At 37.4% G+C, this 18,442-nt stretch overlaps 1 protein-coding gene across 1 annotated transcript in view; it reads right to left on the minus strand.

Annotated features, from left to right (window-relative positions):
* Nucleotides 1–18,442, minus strand: part of ATRNL1 (attractin like 1) — a 538,433-nt gene that overhangs the window by 360,562 nt on the left and 159,429 nt on the right. The window contains exon 20 of the mRNA XM_054382173.1: nt 16,359–16,452. Within this exon, the coding sequence (XP_054238148.1) occupies nt 16,359–16,452 (94 nt within the window). The remainder of the gene's footprint in view (nt 1–16,358; nt 16,453–18,442) is intronic.

Genomic DNA, 18,442 nt, shown 5'->3' on the forward strand with positions numbered 1-18,442 from the left:
ACAATCAACTATTTAGAAACACAAAGCTGAATATATCTACCATATAGCTCATTATATCCACTATGAAGGAAGAAGATGTATCAGACTAATACTGGGTTGCACTGTCCAATGTTTTTCTGTTTCTAGACCTGCATTTTTCTGGCATCATTTACTCTGAACCTCTATCATGTTTGTAACAAAGCTGCATTAGTCACCATTTGTTTCATTCTTTTTCTCCCAGTAAAAGAACTACTGTTTGTTGAACATTCACTGCATTTCAAGGTCAGCACTTGAATGACATCCGTGTTGCAGAAAATTCCATATGATACAAGCATAAAAAACAAGAGATAAAGAGGTTTCTAGGTTGCAGAAATTAAGTGTCAAAGGTAAAAGCTGAGGATGGGTACTCTAGAGTATTCATGGGTTCTCTTCTCCAGGCTAATCAGCCCCAGGGCTCTCAGCCTCTCCTCACAGGGCAGTGCTCCAGTCCCCTTCATCATACTGGTAGCCCTCCATTGGACTCTCTCAAGTAGATCCCTGTCCCTCTCGAACTGGGGAGCCCAAAACTGGACACAATATTCCAGGTGAGGTCTCACCAGGGCAGAGTAGAGGGGGAGGAGAACCTCCTTCAATCTGCTGGACACACTCCTCTTAATGCACCCCAGGATGCCGTTGGCCTTCTTGGCCACAAAGCCACATTGCTGTCCCATGCAGAACTTGTTATCCACCAGGACTCCCAGGTCCCTCTCCACAGGGCTGCTCTCCAGCAGATCACCTCCTAACCTGTACTGCCGCAGTTTATTATTCCTTCCCAGGTGCAGGACTCTGCACTTATCCTTGTTGAACCTCCTTAGGTTCTTCTCTGCCCAGGTCTCACTGAATGGCCACATAGCCTTCAGGTGTATCAACCAAGCCTCCCAGCTTGGTTTCTGCAAACTTGCTGAGCAGACTGTCAGTCTGTCCCCTCATCAATGTCACTGATGAAGATGTTGAACAGGACTGGACCCAGCACTGATCCCTGGGGCACTCCAATAGTTACAGCTCTCCAGCTGGACTTGGCACCATTGACCACCACACTTTGGATTCTATTATGTAACCAGTTCCTAATCCATCTCACTGTCTGTCCTTCTATCCCACATTTCCTGAGCTTACTCACAGGGATAGTATGGGAGACAGCATCAAAAGCCTTACTAAGGTCAAGGTAGACTACATCCACTGGTCTCCCTGTCTCTACCCATTCAGTTATTGCATCATAGAAGGCTCTCAGATTAGTCAAGCAGGATTACAATTAGTCAAGCATGATTTTAAATATTTCAGCTAGAAGAATCAACCTCTTGTGGCACAGTGACAGTCTCAAAGCAACCTGCAATGTTATCATAACTTTAACTGCACAGAAATACTTAAGAAGACTGATGAAAAGCAGGCAGATACAATTCTACAAAACTCTGCACAGAGGAATGGCTAATCAGAGCTTCCAAAGGGTAAATGTCAAACCATTCATTAAATCATGTAGTTAATTTAAAAAAGAACAAACAAATAAACAAAATCTACCACCATTTTTCACAAAAACAAGAACAAAAGCAACAGACTAATGGTACAGGAAAGGTTTCATGAAAGTCAGTGACAAAAAGACATGAGCATTAAGAAAAAAAAAGAGAAAGAAGTTTCATGCTTTCTCTACTGTAAAAGGAGTGTTGGAAAATGTTTAAATACAATAGAAAATGGTATCAAATCCTTGAGTATAAAGCAACAATAAATGCATTTTCTTTTTTCTTTTTTTTAATAAAAAATGTACTGAAAAAAATAATAATGCATATATTCCCCAAAGAATAGATTTACAGAATTCCCACTTCTGAATCTTAGAGGTATTTTATTTTTATGTGGATGGCACTGAAAAGCAGTGAAGTTGTTCTGTTTAGTTGTGTTGTTGTTTTTTCTTTTCATAACTATAGAGGAGGCACTCTTTCTGCTCAACAAGAAGGATTTCTTTATTTCTTTTTTTTAATTTATTTCTTACAATCATCATTTGTTTTCTTCAACATTACCTTGCCTCAAAAAAAATCTTACATTTATCAAGTCCAGAAAACAATAAATAAATAACAATAAAGAGAAAGAAAATGAAGGAATGAAGAGAAGCAAAGTATCAAAAGTGGCTGAGAAGAAATTTCTGAACTCATTTTGTGAATTGCTTGCTGCTACACAACAATTTACAATTAGCCTCCCAAAAGCAGGAGAAAGTCAAAATAAACTGCATGTTCCTCAATTCACACCAAGTCAGGGAAATATCCCCTCTTAAGTAACAAGGTGGTGTTGTGTATTTATATGTTTATCTGAATCAGGGCCCAAATTTGTGATTAAATCAAGACTATACATAAGAAAGGATAAAATGACCTAAACAAGAAAAGGATTAGAAAGTTATTTTGAAGCATCTGTTAGAAGTAATTGCTGCCCTCATCTCCTTCTGGATCTTGTAAGGACTTATTTCCAGGCCAAACTTATTTATTTATCTTTTAAAGTTAAACCTTCTTTATGAAATCTGATTTATTAAATCTCTTTCAGTGTATCTGACTATTCCTTTACCCTTTAATTCTTACCACTTCTCTGTGAGCAGCCCAAAATCTCCTCTTCCAGTACAGTGTGCCACTTTGGACATATTTCTTACGACAGTTTGGCAACCTCAGTACTCTCCCTTTGGCCTCCTGCTCTCATTTAGTGTTCCTAAATGTATCATTGCCCTGTGTAACAGCAAGTGAAAGAAAAGTGTTGTGGCAAGTCTAACTTTCAGACCTGATGATAAGTTTGCTTTGATTCTAAATCAGAGTCTTATCGCTATTTGAAACAGCTTTTCTAGCTGAGCATTTACTTCTACTGCTTTGTTCTCTCTTTTTTTTTTAAATTGCTGAAAAAATCCTTTCCTCAAAATATAAAAATAATTGATGGAGATGAAGAAGTAAAGCTGTAAATCAATTCTTCTGAAGTGATAATCTAATAAGCCACTCAGGCTTCACTGTTGAAGTTCAGGATATCACCTGGGCTCCGGGATTGATTTATGCCTTTGTAATCAAGCTCCCCAACCCCATTACTAGATAAAGAGTAACACTTCCCAATGTATTCACAAAAAAAAACATCGCTCAAAGCATGTAAAGGTTATGCAGCTTAATTTATATTTTATACTTTCTAAAGGTGATTTTTTCAGTTCAAAAGAAGAAAAGAATATTGGAGCATTCCCAATATTAATACGTTATCTTTCAGCTGGTGAGTACAGATAGAATAGGTCTTATGCTATTTGTTATTGCCCTATCAGCTATCATTCCCTGAAAATACCTTGCACAGGATGAAAAACTTGGCTTTTGATGTCAAAGTTTGTTAGTTTATGTTATAGAAGGTAAAATATTGCAGTAGCTTTTGGTAATATTGTTTATGCCTTTTCATAGTTTATTTCTTTTATGTCATTCATGTGGTAATCCAGGCTAAGAACTAAAAAGGCAAAGAAACAAAAAAAAAAAAAGGATGTTTATGTAAGCATCTGTGCTTATATATATGGTTAGCCTGCAGAATTCATTCTCTCAGATAGTCTATTTCCAGATTTTTGAACAGGAGTGAAACAAACATTCCTCTTACAGAAACAAATCTGTGTCAAGAATAACAATATAGGTAATCACATGAGATTTCATAGATCAGCTATAGAACAAGAATTTAACCCTGGTTTTAAAACAGCTTTTATAGATCCTTCTTTTTCTTTAAATTTTTAATTAAGCTGTAATTCAAACATCTACTGTTTTCTAAGCAGCTCTTTAAAATGTTGCATGCAGTAGATTTATCTTCATAAAAGAACAAAAATAGTTTATCATTTTGTTATCCCATCACTAATAGAGAAGCTAGTGTGACAGAAAGCTTTTCTAGCACTGCCTTTACTTGGGACATGGGGAAGCAACAACTGAGATGGAGAGAAGACATAAGAAAACCTGCATGACTTCTAGATGTCTGCACATACAACTGCAGAAGAATACATTTGTTGTAACTGGAAGGCTACCAAAACTGAGGACCATTTAAACATGATTTAGCACTGTGTAACTGATTTACTTATTAGCCTATACAATTATCAGCAGCTTTGTGAAGAAAGAAATGAGAAGCAATGCATTTCTCACTCCCATCTCTTAATATATTAATATATTTTTTAGTTCTATCTATGCATAATTTTAATCCTTTATGTGCAAGCATCTTTTAACACTCTTAGCAACTACTGAAGCAATTTAAAACTAATAACTGGTAACAAAACAAACCAAAATATTCTTAACTTTAAAACCAGAAATATAACTATTGTAGCTAGATTTTCATCTATATGTAAAAGATACACAATTGACTGGATAAAAAAAAGCCAAAACAAACCAGAAAATGAAAACATCAGTAGAAAGATGCTATATTACTTCTATTAGAGGTCATAAGAGGAGAAGAAAAGCAATCTTTCCATCACCAGGAGATTCCTCACAAATAGTGTCACCAGTACCCAATCTGAGCTAGCATTTCCTCAATGCTGTGTAAAACCTGATGTTTCTTCCCCTTTCCTAGTCAATAAAATTAATAAATATCACAAGGCAAAGCTGACAGATATATCTAGCAACAGGGTTTTCATCACAGGGTAGCTTCATTTCACAGTATCACAGTGTATCAGAGGATGGAAGAGACCTCAAGAAATCATCAGGTCCAACCCCCCTGTCAGAGCAGCATCACTTAGGGTAGTCTGCACAGGAATGCATATAGGAAGGTTTTGAAAGTCTTTAGAGAAGGAGACTCCACAATCCCCCTGGGGATCCTGTTCCAGTGCTCTGTCACCCTCACTGGAAAGAAGTTTCTCCTCATGTTGAGGTGAAATCTTCTATGTTCAGGTTTGAATCCATTGTTCCTTGGCTTATCACTGTGAACCACCAAAAAGAGCCTGGCCCCCTCCACTTGACACCCACCCCTCAGATATTGATAGACATTGATCAGATCCCCTCTCAATCTTCTCTTCTCCAGACTAAACAGCCCAGGGCTCTCAGTCTCTCTTCATAGGCAAGAGACTTTCACTTATTTGTAAGATTTTGAAAACAGATTTAAAAATAAAACCAGGATGTGGCAACTTGAGGAAGTTGAGTACTGAGCCAATCCCTACCAAGCAACATAAAGAGGCACTACTTTAATTTCAAATTTAGCTAAGTTGATAGCTCATAGAGAGCTACAAGCTTTTACACGGATATTTTCTTTCCCCACTGTTACCTATATACTTGTACCGGCTTAACGACAAATTGATTAAACCAGATGTTTATATCAACTCTAACAACTCTTGTACCAATTACTAATTACCATACTAATTGTCTATCAGATACAAATTATAAACCTAGATCTACAGAGCACAATGGATAATATTTTATCTGAGGGTTAAGAGCTGTACTGAAGCAATCTTCAAGAGCTTTGAAGAGTCACAAGCACTGTAGGATGTTCTAAGAAGAAGTTATGAGTCACAGAATTCATGAGTCACAATTAATTTAATTAAAAATAATCAAGTGCTTGGATTACTACATAAGTAAAACTTACAGACTTAAAATAAGGAAAACATGGATGTTCAGGACACATCTGCTTTAGAGAACCTCTTTCCCATGGAATACAAACTTTCAGACAGATCCCTTCTCATTTCATAAGACAAAACAAGAGGCCTGAGCAAGTGCTTGTCAATATATTTTCCCTGCTTGCAATATTTCCACACTGGATTCAAAAATCATGATTAAACTAGGCATAGAAGTATGTTCCCTGCAATGTATTGCCTGGGATAGCACAAGCCCTGACAACAGACACAAAGATTGTCTCTTGAGCTTTAGCTCAGCCCTGCTCAAAATTATGTGATTAATTTGTTGGATTAAGAAGTATCAGTAACACAACCACTTTAAAGCTACCAAGTGCTCACTCTAGTATTACAAAACTGTTTTCAATAGAGAACAATTCTGTGATAATTAATATTTTCAGTTACCTGTCAATTAATAAAATCAGTTCCAGCTTCAAATAATTCAACCTGATGTTCTTTAAAAGGCAAACTTACAACAGGTTCTATTAAAAATATTATTTTCATTGTAAATGTTCCTTGAACAAATTCTCTTCCTGACAAAGGAATCTCTGGAATATATAAGAAATGTGTGTTGTATCAGTTACACTTGGGAAAGAAATACAAGTTGTGATGGTTAAATTCCAACTCACCCCCAGTTAGGTATATATTTCGAATTTCCCCACATATGGAAATAGTAAGGGAAGCAGTTATTTTGACAAGCAGTATCTTAATATTTTTCTTTGTAAAATGGCTTGATATTTCAAGACAACTTTACTGAATTAATTCCTATGTATACTTCATACTGGATTTAATCACAAAGCCACTTTATAGTTAAAATTAAGTTTGTTTTAATAAAGCTGTAACTACAACCAATCAAATATAAAATAATGGAAATTGACAATACACAGACATATTAAGTATTGACTCTATCAAATTCTACCACGAAGTGTAAAGTTTCTCTCTTTTGTTCTTGGTAGAAACCTGTCAGAGCCCAATGCTTGCTGTCTCAGAACAATGTGTGACGTACCTGGTCTGAATAGACATGGTGATGGCTTTAATGGCTCTAGGGAAGAGTTGCTGCCCTGGCAGAATGGCTTAACAACGAAGAGAGAATTTCTGTGAGGCAGGAATGCCCTTTCCTTATTTTAAAACAACGGCAACAGCGCCACCGAAAGGCCAATAGCGGACATTGCACTGGGGCACTCGTCTCTGTACACACCTGACTACACACCTCTCTCTGATTTGGAGAGACTGCCTCCTCCACTACCACTACCAAAACAGTATAAAAGGCCCAAAATTTCCAGGGTCCACCTGTTGCATCTACCTCAGAAGACACTGCAGGGTACATCTGCCACTGAAGTACCTGGACTACGCCTGTGAAAATGTCACTGGATCCAAGGAGCAGTGATATCTTTCCTAACACACCACTCACTCTCTGTTTTTTCCTCTCCTTCATCTTCTCACTTTCCCTCTGCTCCAACCAAGCATCCTTAAGGCACAAGTGACCAAGAGTTTCCACTAGATCTAACAAACCCAACTCATCGGCCATTTAGTGTCAGCTCACTTTATTTTACTCCAAGGGAACTTTAGAATCTTATGACCTCCCCTCATGGCCAGGGTTAGCTCAGGACACAGGGTCATGACAAAACCACAGGAGAAAAGTTTACATCTACTTTGTACAGCTTCACAACTAATCTCCAGATGTAGCAATCAACACAGTTTACCAGCATCTGCTACTTAACATCTCACATTGGTGCCCATTTGTAAGTAATGAGCAGTTTCACTGCATTGGGGCAAGAAGCAGCTGGTTAATTCAAAGTGCTTGCAGGAGGCAGGAAGCCAATAACAGCAGGACACCTTGGGATGGAGCTGCAAGCCCAGCACACCACCTCATCTTGCAGTGGAAAAGTGGGATTCCTAGGAAGTGAAGGGAGGGAGAAGGTTTCTTGTTAATTTTCACAAAGCTGTGAGTCCTGAGTCATGTGAGTAGCATGTGCCTACAGCTTTGCCACATGAATATTTGCTTGTGTGGCTCCAAGTATCTGGTGGCCATTCTGCCTTGTCTCCTCAACTGGCTTCTTGTTGCTGAAATCATGATCATGATCCAGTATCGTTCTAAGAACCTTTACAGTCACAATTTTTAAAATATGGACTGGTTCATCTTATCATAAATTGAAAACTACCAAAAAGCACCTTCTTGTTTATGAAACACATGAAATCTGATGGCTTTACACAGTCAAATTTTAATACAGTTTTGATTAAGAGGACAACAACATTGCTGTAAGCCCTTCCTTTGCCTTTTTTCCTTTCTTCCCACCTCTCCCTACAAAGGACAAACTGATCACCTCTCATAAGCCTCAGCCTCACTAGCTCTTAGCTTCAATTCTAGTCCTGGACACAGAGAAGCCTTCCCAGATGTCTTTATTGCACACCCTAAAGGGTGCAACGCAGCACGATCTTGACATCATTTTCAACAGTTTGAACTGCAGAAAAAAAAAGATAAAAATCTCAAATTGTCCTCTCAACCTGCTGTGACCTTGTCTAAGGCTAAGACATTGTGCTATGCAGATACACACAGTTCTGCCCTCATTTAGCAGAAGGCACAATGTAAGCCAACCCAAGCCACAAGGCCTTTGCTCCCTCCTTAGCAGCACAGGAAGAGGCTCAAAACTTCCCAAGTGCTTTCTACAAGCAATCACAATCGCAGAAGCTAAAGTCGCAACTGTGCTGGATAACAGGAAATCAGACTCAATAAAGCAGTTGTCCAGCAGTCATAACTTCCCTTCCTGTGCTCTTCCCAAGAACTCTTCCATGTGGCACAGGCTATCCCTGTTTCTCTTTTTCCTGTAACTATCTCTCCCAGCGCTATATTACCCTAGTCCAGACTCAACACATACCCAACTAAAGGCAGAACAATTATCTCCGGCTTATATTGAGCTTTAAATAATTGTGGATCTATTACAGACCTAAGGAGATTGCAAAGTTGTCTATTCTTGGCAGCTCTGCTACTTGATTATAATAAAAATAGTATGCAGCATTACTTTGTCTATACATCCCTAGACAATTGGATCTAGAGCAACACTTCACACCAAAAATTACTAGCTTTTCAGAAAAGAGGTTTGCTTTATGAGGAATGCACCTTGAGGACTGGAATTAAAAAAAAAAAACAAAACCAAAACCAGACTCACTGTCATGTCACACTTGAGACATATTTAGACTTAGACTTATATTTAGACTTATATTAGATTTAGGCAGTCTTCCCTGTTCTACTGCTTCACTAATACATCCTGCATGGAGTAAACCAGCTTATTCACTCACTGAATGGCATGGCCATGGCAAAGGAGGGACAGTTTTTGCAAGCAACCTGTTTTGCTTCACTTATTTTGAAAGAAAATCCAGCACCATACATTTTTCAAATGGGAAACAAAAGAGGTGTTACTTAATTAAACCTATATCCAGCACGCATACTAACATGAACAGTTGGGCACAACAGACAGGTACCTTGCTTGCATTTCCATTTTACAGCCAGTAGCATCTGAAAAGTTTAAAAGAAAGTCAGTTTTCTCTGCACTTTTGTGGTTTTGGAAGCAGCCTGGAGAAGAAATAATAAATACTAAAAAATAAACCAAAACCTTACAGAAACTCCTGAGGCCCACTGGTGAGCAGATTCTGCTCTGGTGAGCTTGCCAAACCTAGACATAGTTACATATGTGCACACAGTCAGTTGTGGAAAAGCCTAACTTGGAAGCCAAAAGCAAAATTACTTTATTCTCATGACTATCAAACCCTCACACCCAAAGTATTGCCCATCTTTCAGGCAATTAGTATTGAACTCAGGAAGAGAAAACAGATACTTCATCAGAATAGAACACCTAACAAATTTAAATGTACCATTCTTAACTCAGCTCTTGGCAACAGACAACTTGCTAGCACAACTCCTTCTACACTGCAGTATCAATATTGCAGTGCTCTCCAGATTTAACACGTTGACAACTGACCCACAACAAAGTGTCAACACACAAAGCTGTTGGCTAAGTGTTTGCGGCCGCATCCTTAGCCACTAGGTCCTTCTCATTTCTTCACTGAGAACAATGCCTTCGAGGAACAATCGAACATTCAAACTCCACTTCATCTCCATTTTCACAAAGTCAAGCAATTTCCTGAATGAAAGGTAAGTTTACAATGGAACAATGCTTACAAAAAGAGGTTTACGTTTACAGACTCCAAAAGGTCCCAGAGGGCTTCATGAACTTTATGTATCTCTAGAGACCTCACCTCAAGCACTGTGTGCAGTTCTGGGTCCCTCACTTGAAGACAGATTTTGAGGTGCTGGAGCGGGTCCAGAAGAGAACAACGAGACTGGTGAGGGGGATGGAGAGAAAATCTGATGAGGAGAGGTTGAGGGCACTGGGGTTGTTTAGCATGGAGAAGAGCAGACTCAGGAGGGACCTTATCACACTCTACAACTACCTGAAAGGAAGTTGTAGTAAGGTGGGGGTCAGGATCTTCTCCCAGGCAACTTGTGATAAGACAAGAGGGCATGGTATGCAGTTGTACCAAGGGAGGTTTAGGTTGGATGTTAGGAAGCACAGGAAGGGAAATTAGACACTGGAATGGACTGCCCAGGGAGGTGGTGGAGTCACCATCCCTGGAGGTGTTTAAGGAAAGATTGGATGTGGCACTTGGTGCCATGGTCTGGTCAGTGTGGTGGTGCCAGGTCATAGGCTGGACTTGATCTCAGAGGTCTGTTCCAGCCTCAATAATTCTGTGATACTGAGAAAGTGAGCTTACTACAGCAGACACACACACACCACCAACCAACCAACCAACACAAAACAACAAATCAAATCAAATCAAAACCCGAAAACTCTCACACCCCAGGAAAAAAAAAAACAAAATGCAGATGTTGGCATACAATACTGCCCAAACCTGGTGAAAAAAAGACTGCACAAGAATCGGTCCACATCAAACTTTATTCTTCTTCACATTTAAAATTAAAAACTATCTCCTATCCTATCCTACTTCCTATCCTACTATTTGCCTTTTGCTTTTATTTTTTTTTTCTTTTTAAGCCATTAGAGTGCATTTGGGTCATGTTCTGAAGCTTTGATATTAGATGTATTATTTAAAATGAAAGCTGCAATTTAAGCAAAAAATGATTGATGCCAGAAACATGAATTAGAGGGGGAAAAAAAATAAAAATACCTCAAGTCCCTGACAGCTCTGGCAATAATTACTACACGTAGAGCAGAAAATTAGTACATTTAAAACATATTTAATGTTGAAGTGGGAGTTTTATTTTATTGTTCTCCTTAGCAACCTAACGATCTAGCTCTTGGAGAACTAGCTGAGGGCTTGAACCTATCCTTATAGGAGTCAACCTAAAATTTTCAGGCAGTTAAATAAGAACAGAAGCAGTCACTAAATCTACCTCAATCTACATGCCAGATTTAGCTGGAAATTCTCCTTGAAGCACCATAGCTAACAGAATAATTTATTCCTATTAATTCCTATTATTAATAATTTATTCCTAATAAAAATTTAAAAGACCTTTTTTGGCTAGCGTATTTATGACAATTTGCATCAGTATATCCCAGTTTTCTGTTGAATGGAAAACTCAAGGACTGGACTCAACCTGAACAAGAGACACTACCTTATGTCAAAACCAATCAAATATGTAAAACTAACAGTGGAATATGACCATGTAACAGAAAAAGGAAATGAGATATCAAAAAAAAAACAAAAAACCCAAAACAAAAGCCACCAAATTAAAATGCAGTTTCCTTTATTATCTTAAAAAATATTTAATATTTAACTTTTTTACTTCACTTTAGGAAAGCACAGCTCAGCACAGTAACTAGTGTTAAATGGATTCTACCCTCTATCAGGAAAAATAACTTCTTTAATAGAATTTCTTTTATTAAACTTCCAGCAACTAAAAAAAATCTCCCTGGGTTGTTTCAGTTTGTCTGTTTTGGGGTTTGGGGTATGTGTGCCTTTGATAAAGGAAGCTTTAATACAGTGAATTTATTATATGATTGCTATCATTTTTCCCCCTCAAAGAAAGCAGAAAGTGGAGCTCTGAGAGAAACAAAGAGGAACAGATTTACTCTGCTATCAGCAAATGAAGGTGCAATGATATCAATAGAATGGTGAATTGAACTCCTAACCCAGTGTATTTTTGCCTGCCTTTCCATCTGGTAAGAGGAATGATATCATTCTGTGGAGGGGAATTATACAGAAGAGGGCAGCTGGATATTTTTCAAATCTTATTCTAATGTAAATCAGATCATCAATAAGTGCTTATTACTTACAGATCCTTACAATGCTAAATAGCTTTTTTAAGCTTACATACTGTGAAGATCTTACCAGATAATCAGGGTATGTTTTTTACAAATAAAATTGCATTTCTTCCAACTTTTCAGAAGAAATAACAATATAACTAAGAAATTAATAGCTTAATTATTAATAAAATGAGCACACTGATTACTTTTTCATTCCAGATTGCCCTGGGTCCATATATGTCAAGCTTTTCCATTTATTCTTCTTACAAATATAATATGAAATATAATACTAAAACCACAGATTCCTCCAGCATATTTTAATTTCATGTAGCTGTTCTTCATTGCAAAAGCCTTCAAATTCAATTTTTACTGATTTCTGACATGGATTTCCAGCAGTTCTTTCCTGACACACCACAGCAGACATTTTAAAGTTTTCCATCCAGGTAAAATAATCACTACTACGAATTTTACCTAGGAACTTAGGTACACTAACAGGATATCTAACCTGCTCATCATTCAGGGTTCAAAGATACACTCCCAATACCAACAGGACAAGTTCAATAGCCTGAAATCTGCCACGGTGGAAAGCACTTCACAAGCAGGATTGATGTCCCTCACCCAAAACTAACAGCAATGGCTGTTACTGGCAAGCACAGTGCAATAAATGTTACAGGACATCCAGTAAAACCTGCCAATTTGAAATATTTGCTATGAAATCTTATTTCTACCAAGCACTTGTAACCCTGTAACCTTTCCAGGTGCTCACAATACCTCCAGATTTACACATATCTACAAGGGGCGATGAAAGCTTACAGGGACCTCCAGGTGAAAGCTTTCTCTTAGAACAGGCCAGACACACTGAAACTTCAAAGAATTACTTAATTACTCAGTTAATTCTATAAATTCCCCATTCTTCTCCCTTACATCCAGTACAGGTGCCCTCATTTAATATCAAAATTTGAAATACGAAACATCCCCTTAGCATATCCCCATCCATGAAGGTTTTTATGGCCAGGCTGGATGGGGCTCTGAACAACCTGATCCAGCATGAGGTATCCCTACCCATGGCAGAGGTTTTGGAACTAGATGATCCTTGAGGTCCCTTCCAACCCTGACAATTCTATGATTCTGTGATTCTGTATTCCCTACATTTCCATAGGCCTATTTTTGAAAATCCCTACGGGCAAATAATCCTTGCGTATGGATACACTGAAATCTATGGAACCCTTAAAAATCTCTGTAGACAAAATCCTATGAGGAAATAAATTATGCAGCTAGGACATAAAATATTACAGAAAATTAAATCAAATTAAGGATATAAAAATATTACAGGAAATTAAATCAAATTAAGGATGTAAAAATACTACAGAAAATTAAATCAAATTAAGGGTACAAAAATATTACAGAAAAGTCAAATTAAGGATATAAAAATATTACAGAAAATTAAATCAAATTAAAGTAATAGCTCTCACCAAAAAATATGTTTTAAGTCAATATGATTTTACTGTTACTGACAATGGCACATTTTATTATTAAAATCAAAGGGGAAAAAATAAAGTATTTTTATTTGTATCTTGCTTTAGTGTTTTACAGTCTAGTTACTTTGAATAATCAAATCATTCTAATCAATTCCTCCTTATTAGGAGAGTACTGTAGGATGTTACCATCTGAAGCTACCTACTTAAAGAAACTGAAAGTACTTCTCTTTGGAAGTGTGTGCCATTAAAGAAACATTGTAAAATAGGATGCAAATGTGCTCTAAAGTGCTTAAAGCTGCTTTAGAGCACTAATTTGGGTTTAGAATGCCCCTGTGCTTTGTGCTATCTGAGAACACGACTCAGAAATCAATACACGTGAGAGATGGGCATACAAGAAAAACCTAAAAACACATAAACATTAAGAGAAACAAAAAGATCCTCCATAAAACCCACAGACACCTCGTTGTTCTTAGGCTAGGGAGGGGAAAAGTATTGTAAAGTATTGTAAACCTTCATTTCCTAAAAACTCTGCCTCCAAGACGTGGTGGTCGCTGCACATGACAGGTAGGTATAAAAGCATCAGAGGGAAGAAGGAAGAGATGGAGGGAGGGAAAGAGATAACATACAGCCCTGCAGCTACAACTTTCTAATCAATAGGATTCTTGACAGGAGTATAAATCTAACTTTCACACTGAATAGCAAGAGTCTGGAATTTTCACAGAAATCCTTATTTTTTAAAAAATCCCAGGGTTAGAGGTTTGCTGCTGAGCTTGCATAACAGTCTATCTAATGAGCAGCAGAACAAAAGTTTATCCAGAGCTAGAGAGAACAGCATTTACTCTTTGAATCAAGTTCCAGGTGATTTATATAGAATATAATAAAGCAACAAATAGAAGTAAAGCAGCTCAAGAGGGACAGGGAACTACTGGAGAGAGTCCAAGAGAGGGCAAACAAGGATGATTAGGGGAAAAGAGCACCCCTCTTTGGAAGAGAGGCTGAGAGACCTGGGGGTCTTTAGCTTGGAAAAGAGAAGACTGAGAAGGGACCTTATTAATGCTTGTCAATATCTAAAGGTGGAGGTCATGAGGATAGGGCTGGGCTCTTTTCAACAGTGACCAGAAATAGAACAAGGGGCAAGAGCTACAAAGTAGAACACACCAGTTTTCACTTGAACTTAAAGAGGAACTTCTTTACTGTTAGGGTAACAGAGCAATGGAACAGGCTGCCCAGAGAGGTTGCAGAGTCTCTTTGAACGTGTTCCTGAGCAACCTGATCTAAGCATATCTGCTTTAATATCACAATTTGCCCTGAATAAGTCTTTGGTCCATGTAAGAATCAATGTATTACATGTGACAAACCCAGAGATTTTCAAACCAGGGATTTTTTTTAATTGCAATTTTAAGTTTCCTCTTGAAAAGTCAAAATTCCAATCTCCATTTTGTGGAATTGGTTTAACTCTTGACCAAGAGAGGAAAGTCCACCAACAGCACAATTTTTTCTCTTCTAGTTAATGAAATGGGATAAAAGAGCCATTTATGACAAACTCAGGGGCAGCACAACCAACCACGTGAGACAGAAGTTCCAAATCAGAGAAGAGGAAAAGATGATGAAAGAGATGCAAGTGAAATGGAAAGCAATAGCAAAATAGATATGTGAAATACAGACTGGGAAAAAATGGTCTAAAAGACCCTTAGGCTGAATGGTAGTTGGTGGAGGATTGATGTTATGAGGAAAAAAAAAAAATCAGTTTCCTGTAGTTCAAGAATTACAATGTATAGAGAGGTAGATTTTTTTTTCCTTTTTTCTCTCCATTCTTTGTAAATAACTAGAACGGCACCACCGCATGTCTGTAGCACAACAGTAATCAAGCCACTCATTAATATCTAGAACTGATTGCTTGGACACAAAAAGAGACAAAAATAACTTCTCAATAAAGTCTTAATTTAGAGTATAAAGATATTATCACTCCTCAGCATTTGTCATGATAAAAATTCATCATTTAGTCCTAAGCTTGGTTTCCCATCTCATCCTGAAAGCTTCCAATTAGCTAAAACCAGAAAATGCCAGAGGTAGCACTGAAATAATTTACCTGCCAGCACAGCTTTCTCATGAATATTCACAGAATCTATGCACCAGGTAGTTTTGGGGTTTTTGACTATTTATCAAGCAAACAGTTAAGGGTAGGGTTCAAGCCAGTTCAATAAATGCACCCAAGATGAATTCACAAACCCAGTGAAAGAACAGGTCTCATTGCAGGCAGAACATAGCCTCCCGGTACCTCTCCCTGTGCTGCTGAAGAGGCACAAGCCATATTTATGCCTTTTTTCTATTCCTAACCAACACTGCTATGACAACTTGTGAGCCAAAAACTATTTTAAAGAAGTATAATTGTGAAAGGTATAAGGTTCCCATTGGATAATGCAGTGTACAGGATAGAATGAATTGAAAGAACCACCTTTAAATATAAAGCAGTTAACTTTAATGTGTTATTCCTCCTACTTGACAAGTTACTCCATTTCAGTGCTTCTTTGTTCTTAGTCCTGCTATTTGTTTTGCTCTGTCTTAAGCTACAGGCTCTTTCCAATTGTACTTTCCATGAAAGGCCTATGCAGTCCTCTTTTCAATATCTGAATATTTAATGATATGAGGAAATGTCTCAAACACCATGCACCTTAATATGTTTTCAAAACTCTAAAAATCTAATCACCTTAGATACTGATCAAGATATGCAACAAATGTACTGAATAGAATTACCAATTTTGCAGATATATTTTACTCACAATAATTAAAAGAAATCCTAAAAGAAGGAAGACAACTACATGATATTTTTTTTACTCTGTAGTGTCTGCACTGCATCACAATGTGAGTAACATCACAAATATTACTAAACAAAAGCCTAATTAATATTGACATTTCCTAAGAAATGGAGGGAACACGAGATTCATCACTAAAACATTGTCAGGTCAATCACAAAATCCAAAACCAAAGGAAAAATGGATAATACTCTAGGCATGACTGAGCTAAATTAATTGTACTCACAGTTGACATTGGTCTCCTTTGATTCCCTTAGTTGTGCAGAAACATTTTCCCGTTTGCATGTGACAAATATTTGCATGTCCACTGCACGTGCAAGCTACAAAATCAGAAAGAAAAAGTGAGATTTCTTCACCTCTATTTTTCTTTATAACTAAAGGAGGATTCAAGGATTTTAATACTTCACCCTAAACACATTTCCTATGAGGTGTATTAAAATAATAAAATAAAAAAATCACTACTTCAGTTATAAGCTTCTTTGAAGAACATTTTCTAGCACATCATTTAGTTTATTTTCTGCAGAGTTAAGAACTATGCATGTGCTATTAGAAGCTCTCCTCCACACCTTAAATTACAGCAGTTTGAGAGTAACCATTAAGTCTACCATTTCAATGCACAATACAGAAAATGATTAACAACACATCTTTTCTATACAAGGTGAACTCCTGATCAAAAGCAAAAGCAATGACAAAATTCCTAATTAAAGAGAGTGTTGGTAAAATGGTGAAATGTCTAATATAATTGGAATTCTTGCTTTTGAACAAAAGAGAAAGCTGGGAAACTGCTTCAACAAAGGCTGAGTTAATGCTACAATTATGGTCCACAACCAAAATAGTCTAGAAGCAAAACACAGACACCTTAAAAGCTACTGAAATTCAAAATGGAGAATCACAGCAAAATTACCATCGCTCCACTCCTTTTTAAATTCAGTGGTTAAAGTAAATCTCTCCATAGTGGTCTGCTCACTGCCACTTTTGCTGCCTGATTCTCACCCAAACACAAGCCTTCATGTTCCCAAACCTTGAGCTTTCCTTCCATGTTTTTATGTATGACTATCCTGTTTAGGCAGTTCTCCCTCTCTTCCAACCAAGAACACAAAACTTAATAACCTCCTTCTGATAAATATGTCAATAGTCTGCCACATCATAGTGGAATAATTACCTGCTAATATTCACAATGTATTTAAAATGTTTTTTTTTTTTTTTTTTTTAATACCAAGTCACTTTGACCCTACCTTGATGGTCATATTATGCTTTCACTAAAGTTATAATTATGACTAAGATAAAAGATTTCATATTTGGGCTCCTGCTTGGGAACAGATAAGATATTAAGTGGTGACCTGTATATAACAAAAGTTTATTTTCCACTTTATAATCCTAATATTGCATTTCTATCAGAGGGATTGTGTTTTAATTTGACTGATAAGGAATAACAGAGGGAAAAAGTTAATATAACAGCCAGGTTAGAACAACAATTAAACATACTACTGACAGAATCTTTCAATATCAGGAATTCTGTGGTTTGCTCAGCCTTCAGTACTTGTTAAATAGCCAGCTGAAGATCAAGAAGCAATTCTTACTAAAGAGCTACTAGGGATTCAAACTGTCTGCAAGAAGCATATCAGAAATTTCCATACAGCATGCAGTGATGTGTGATTTTTTTTTTTTCTCTCCCTTTCATAATACAACTTGTTACAACATTTTTGAGAAAGACCTACAGTTACCATAGGGCTAAATCCTGAAATTTTGCTATGAACTTGACACTCTACAGTAAATGTTCATAGAAGTGCTACTAGTAGATAACCAGTGTGGTGGTTTGAAACTGTCTTTTTAATTTTTCCTTGCAAAGTTCAGAACAGAGAAAGTGAAAGAATGTAAATAAGTCACTATTGGGTGTAAGAAAGCAAAATAACGATTGTTCTAAACACTTCCATTGGATAGATAGAAATGTTTAAGAACTATTACCCAAAACAAAGTAGGCATTCTGCACATTCTGCGTTCGGCAGTGGGGGCAGTTGCTGGGCTGTCTGGCTGCTGTTTCTTCTTCTCTTCTGGCTGAAGATAACACACTGACCTTGGCAGCTAAGTTAACAACTTTCTGCTTAACTAACTCTGCTTCTCTGTCCAGGGGGGTCTGGGGGGAAGCTCCTGGGAGAGGGAGGCCCCCTTTGGGGGAAGCAAAGGGAGCTTGGTTGTGCTTTTCTGTTGATTGTATATATTTGTAAGTGTTGTGAATTTTGTATATTTGTACATATTCATTGCATTTCATCTGCTTGTAAATACAGCCTTCATTTGCTTCCAGACTGGGCT

The sequence above is a fragment of the Indicator indicator genome, chromosome 7 (assembly GCF_027791375.1).
Source record: "Indicator indicator isolate 239-I01 chromosome 7, UM_Iind_1.1, whole genome shotgun sequence".
Classification (NCBI taxonomy): Eukaryota; Metazoa; Chordata; class Aves; order Piciformes; family Indicatoridae; genus Indicator; species Indicator indicator.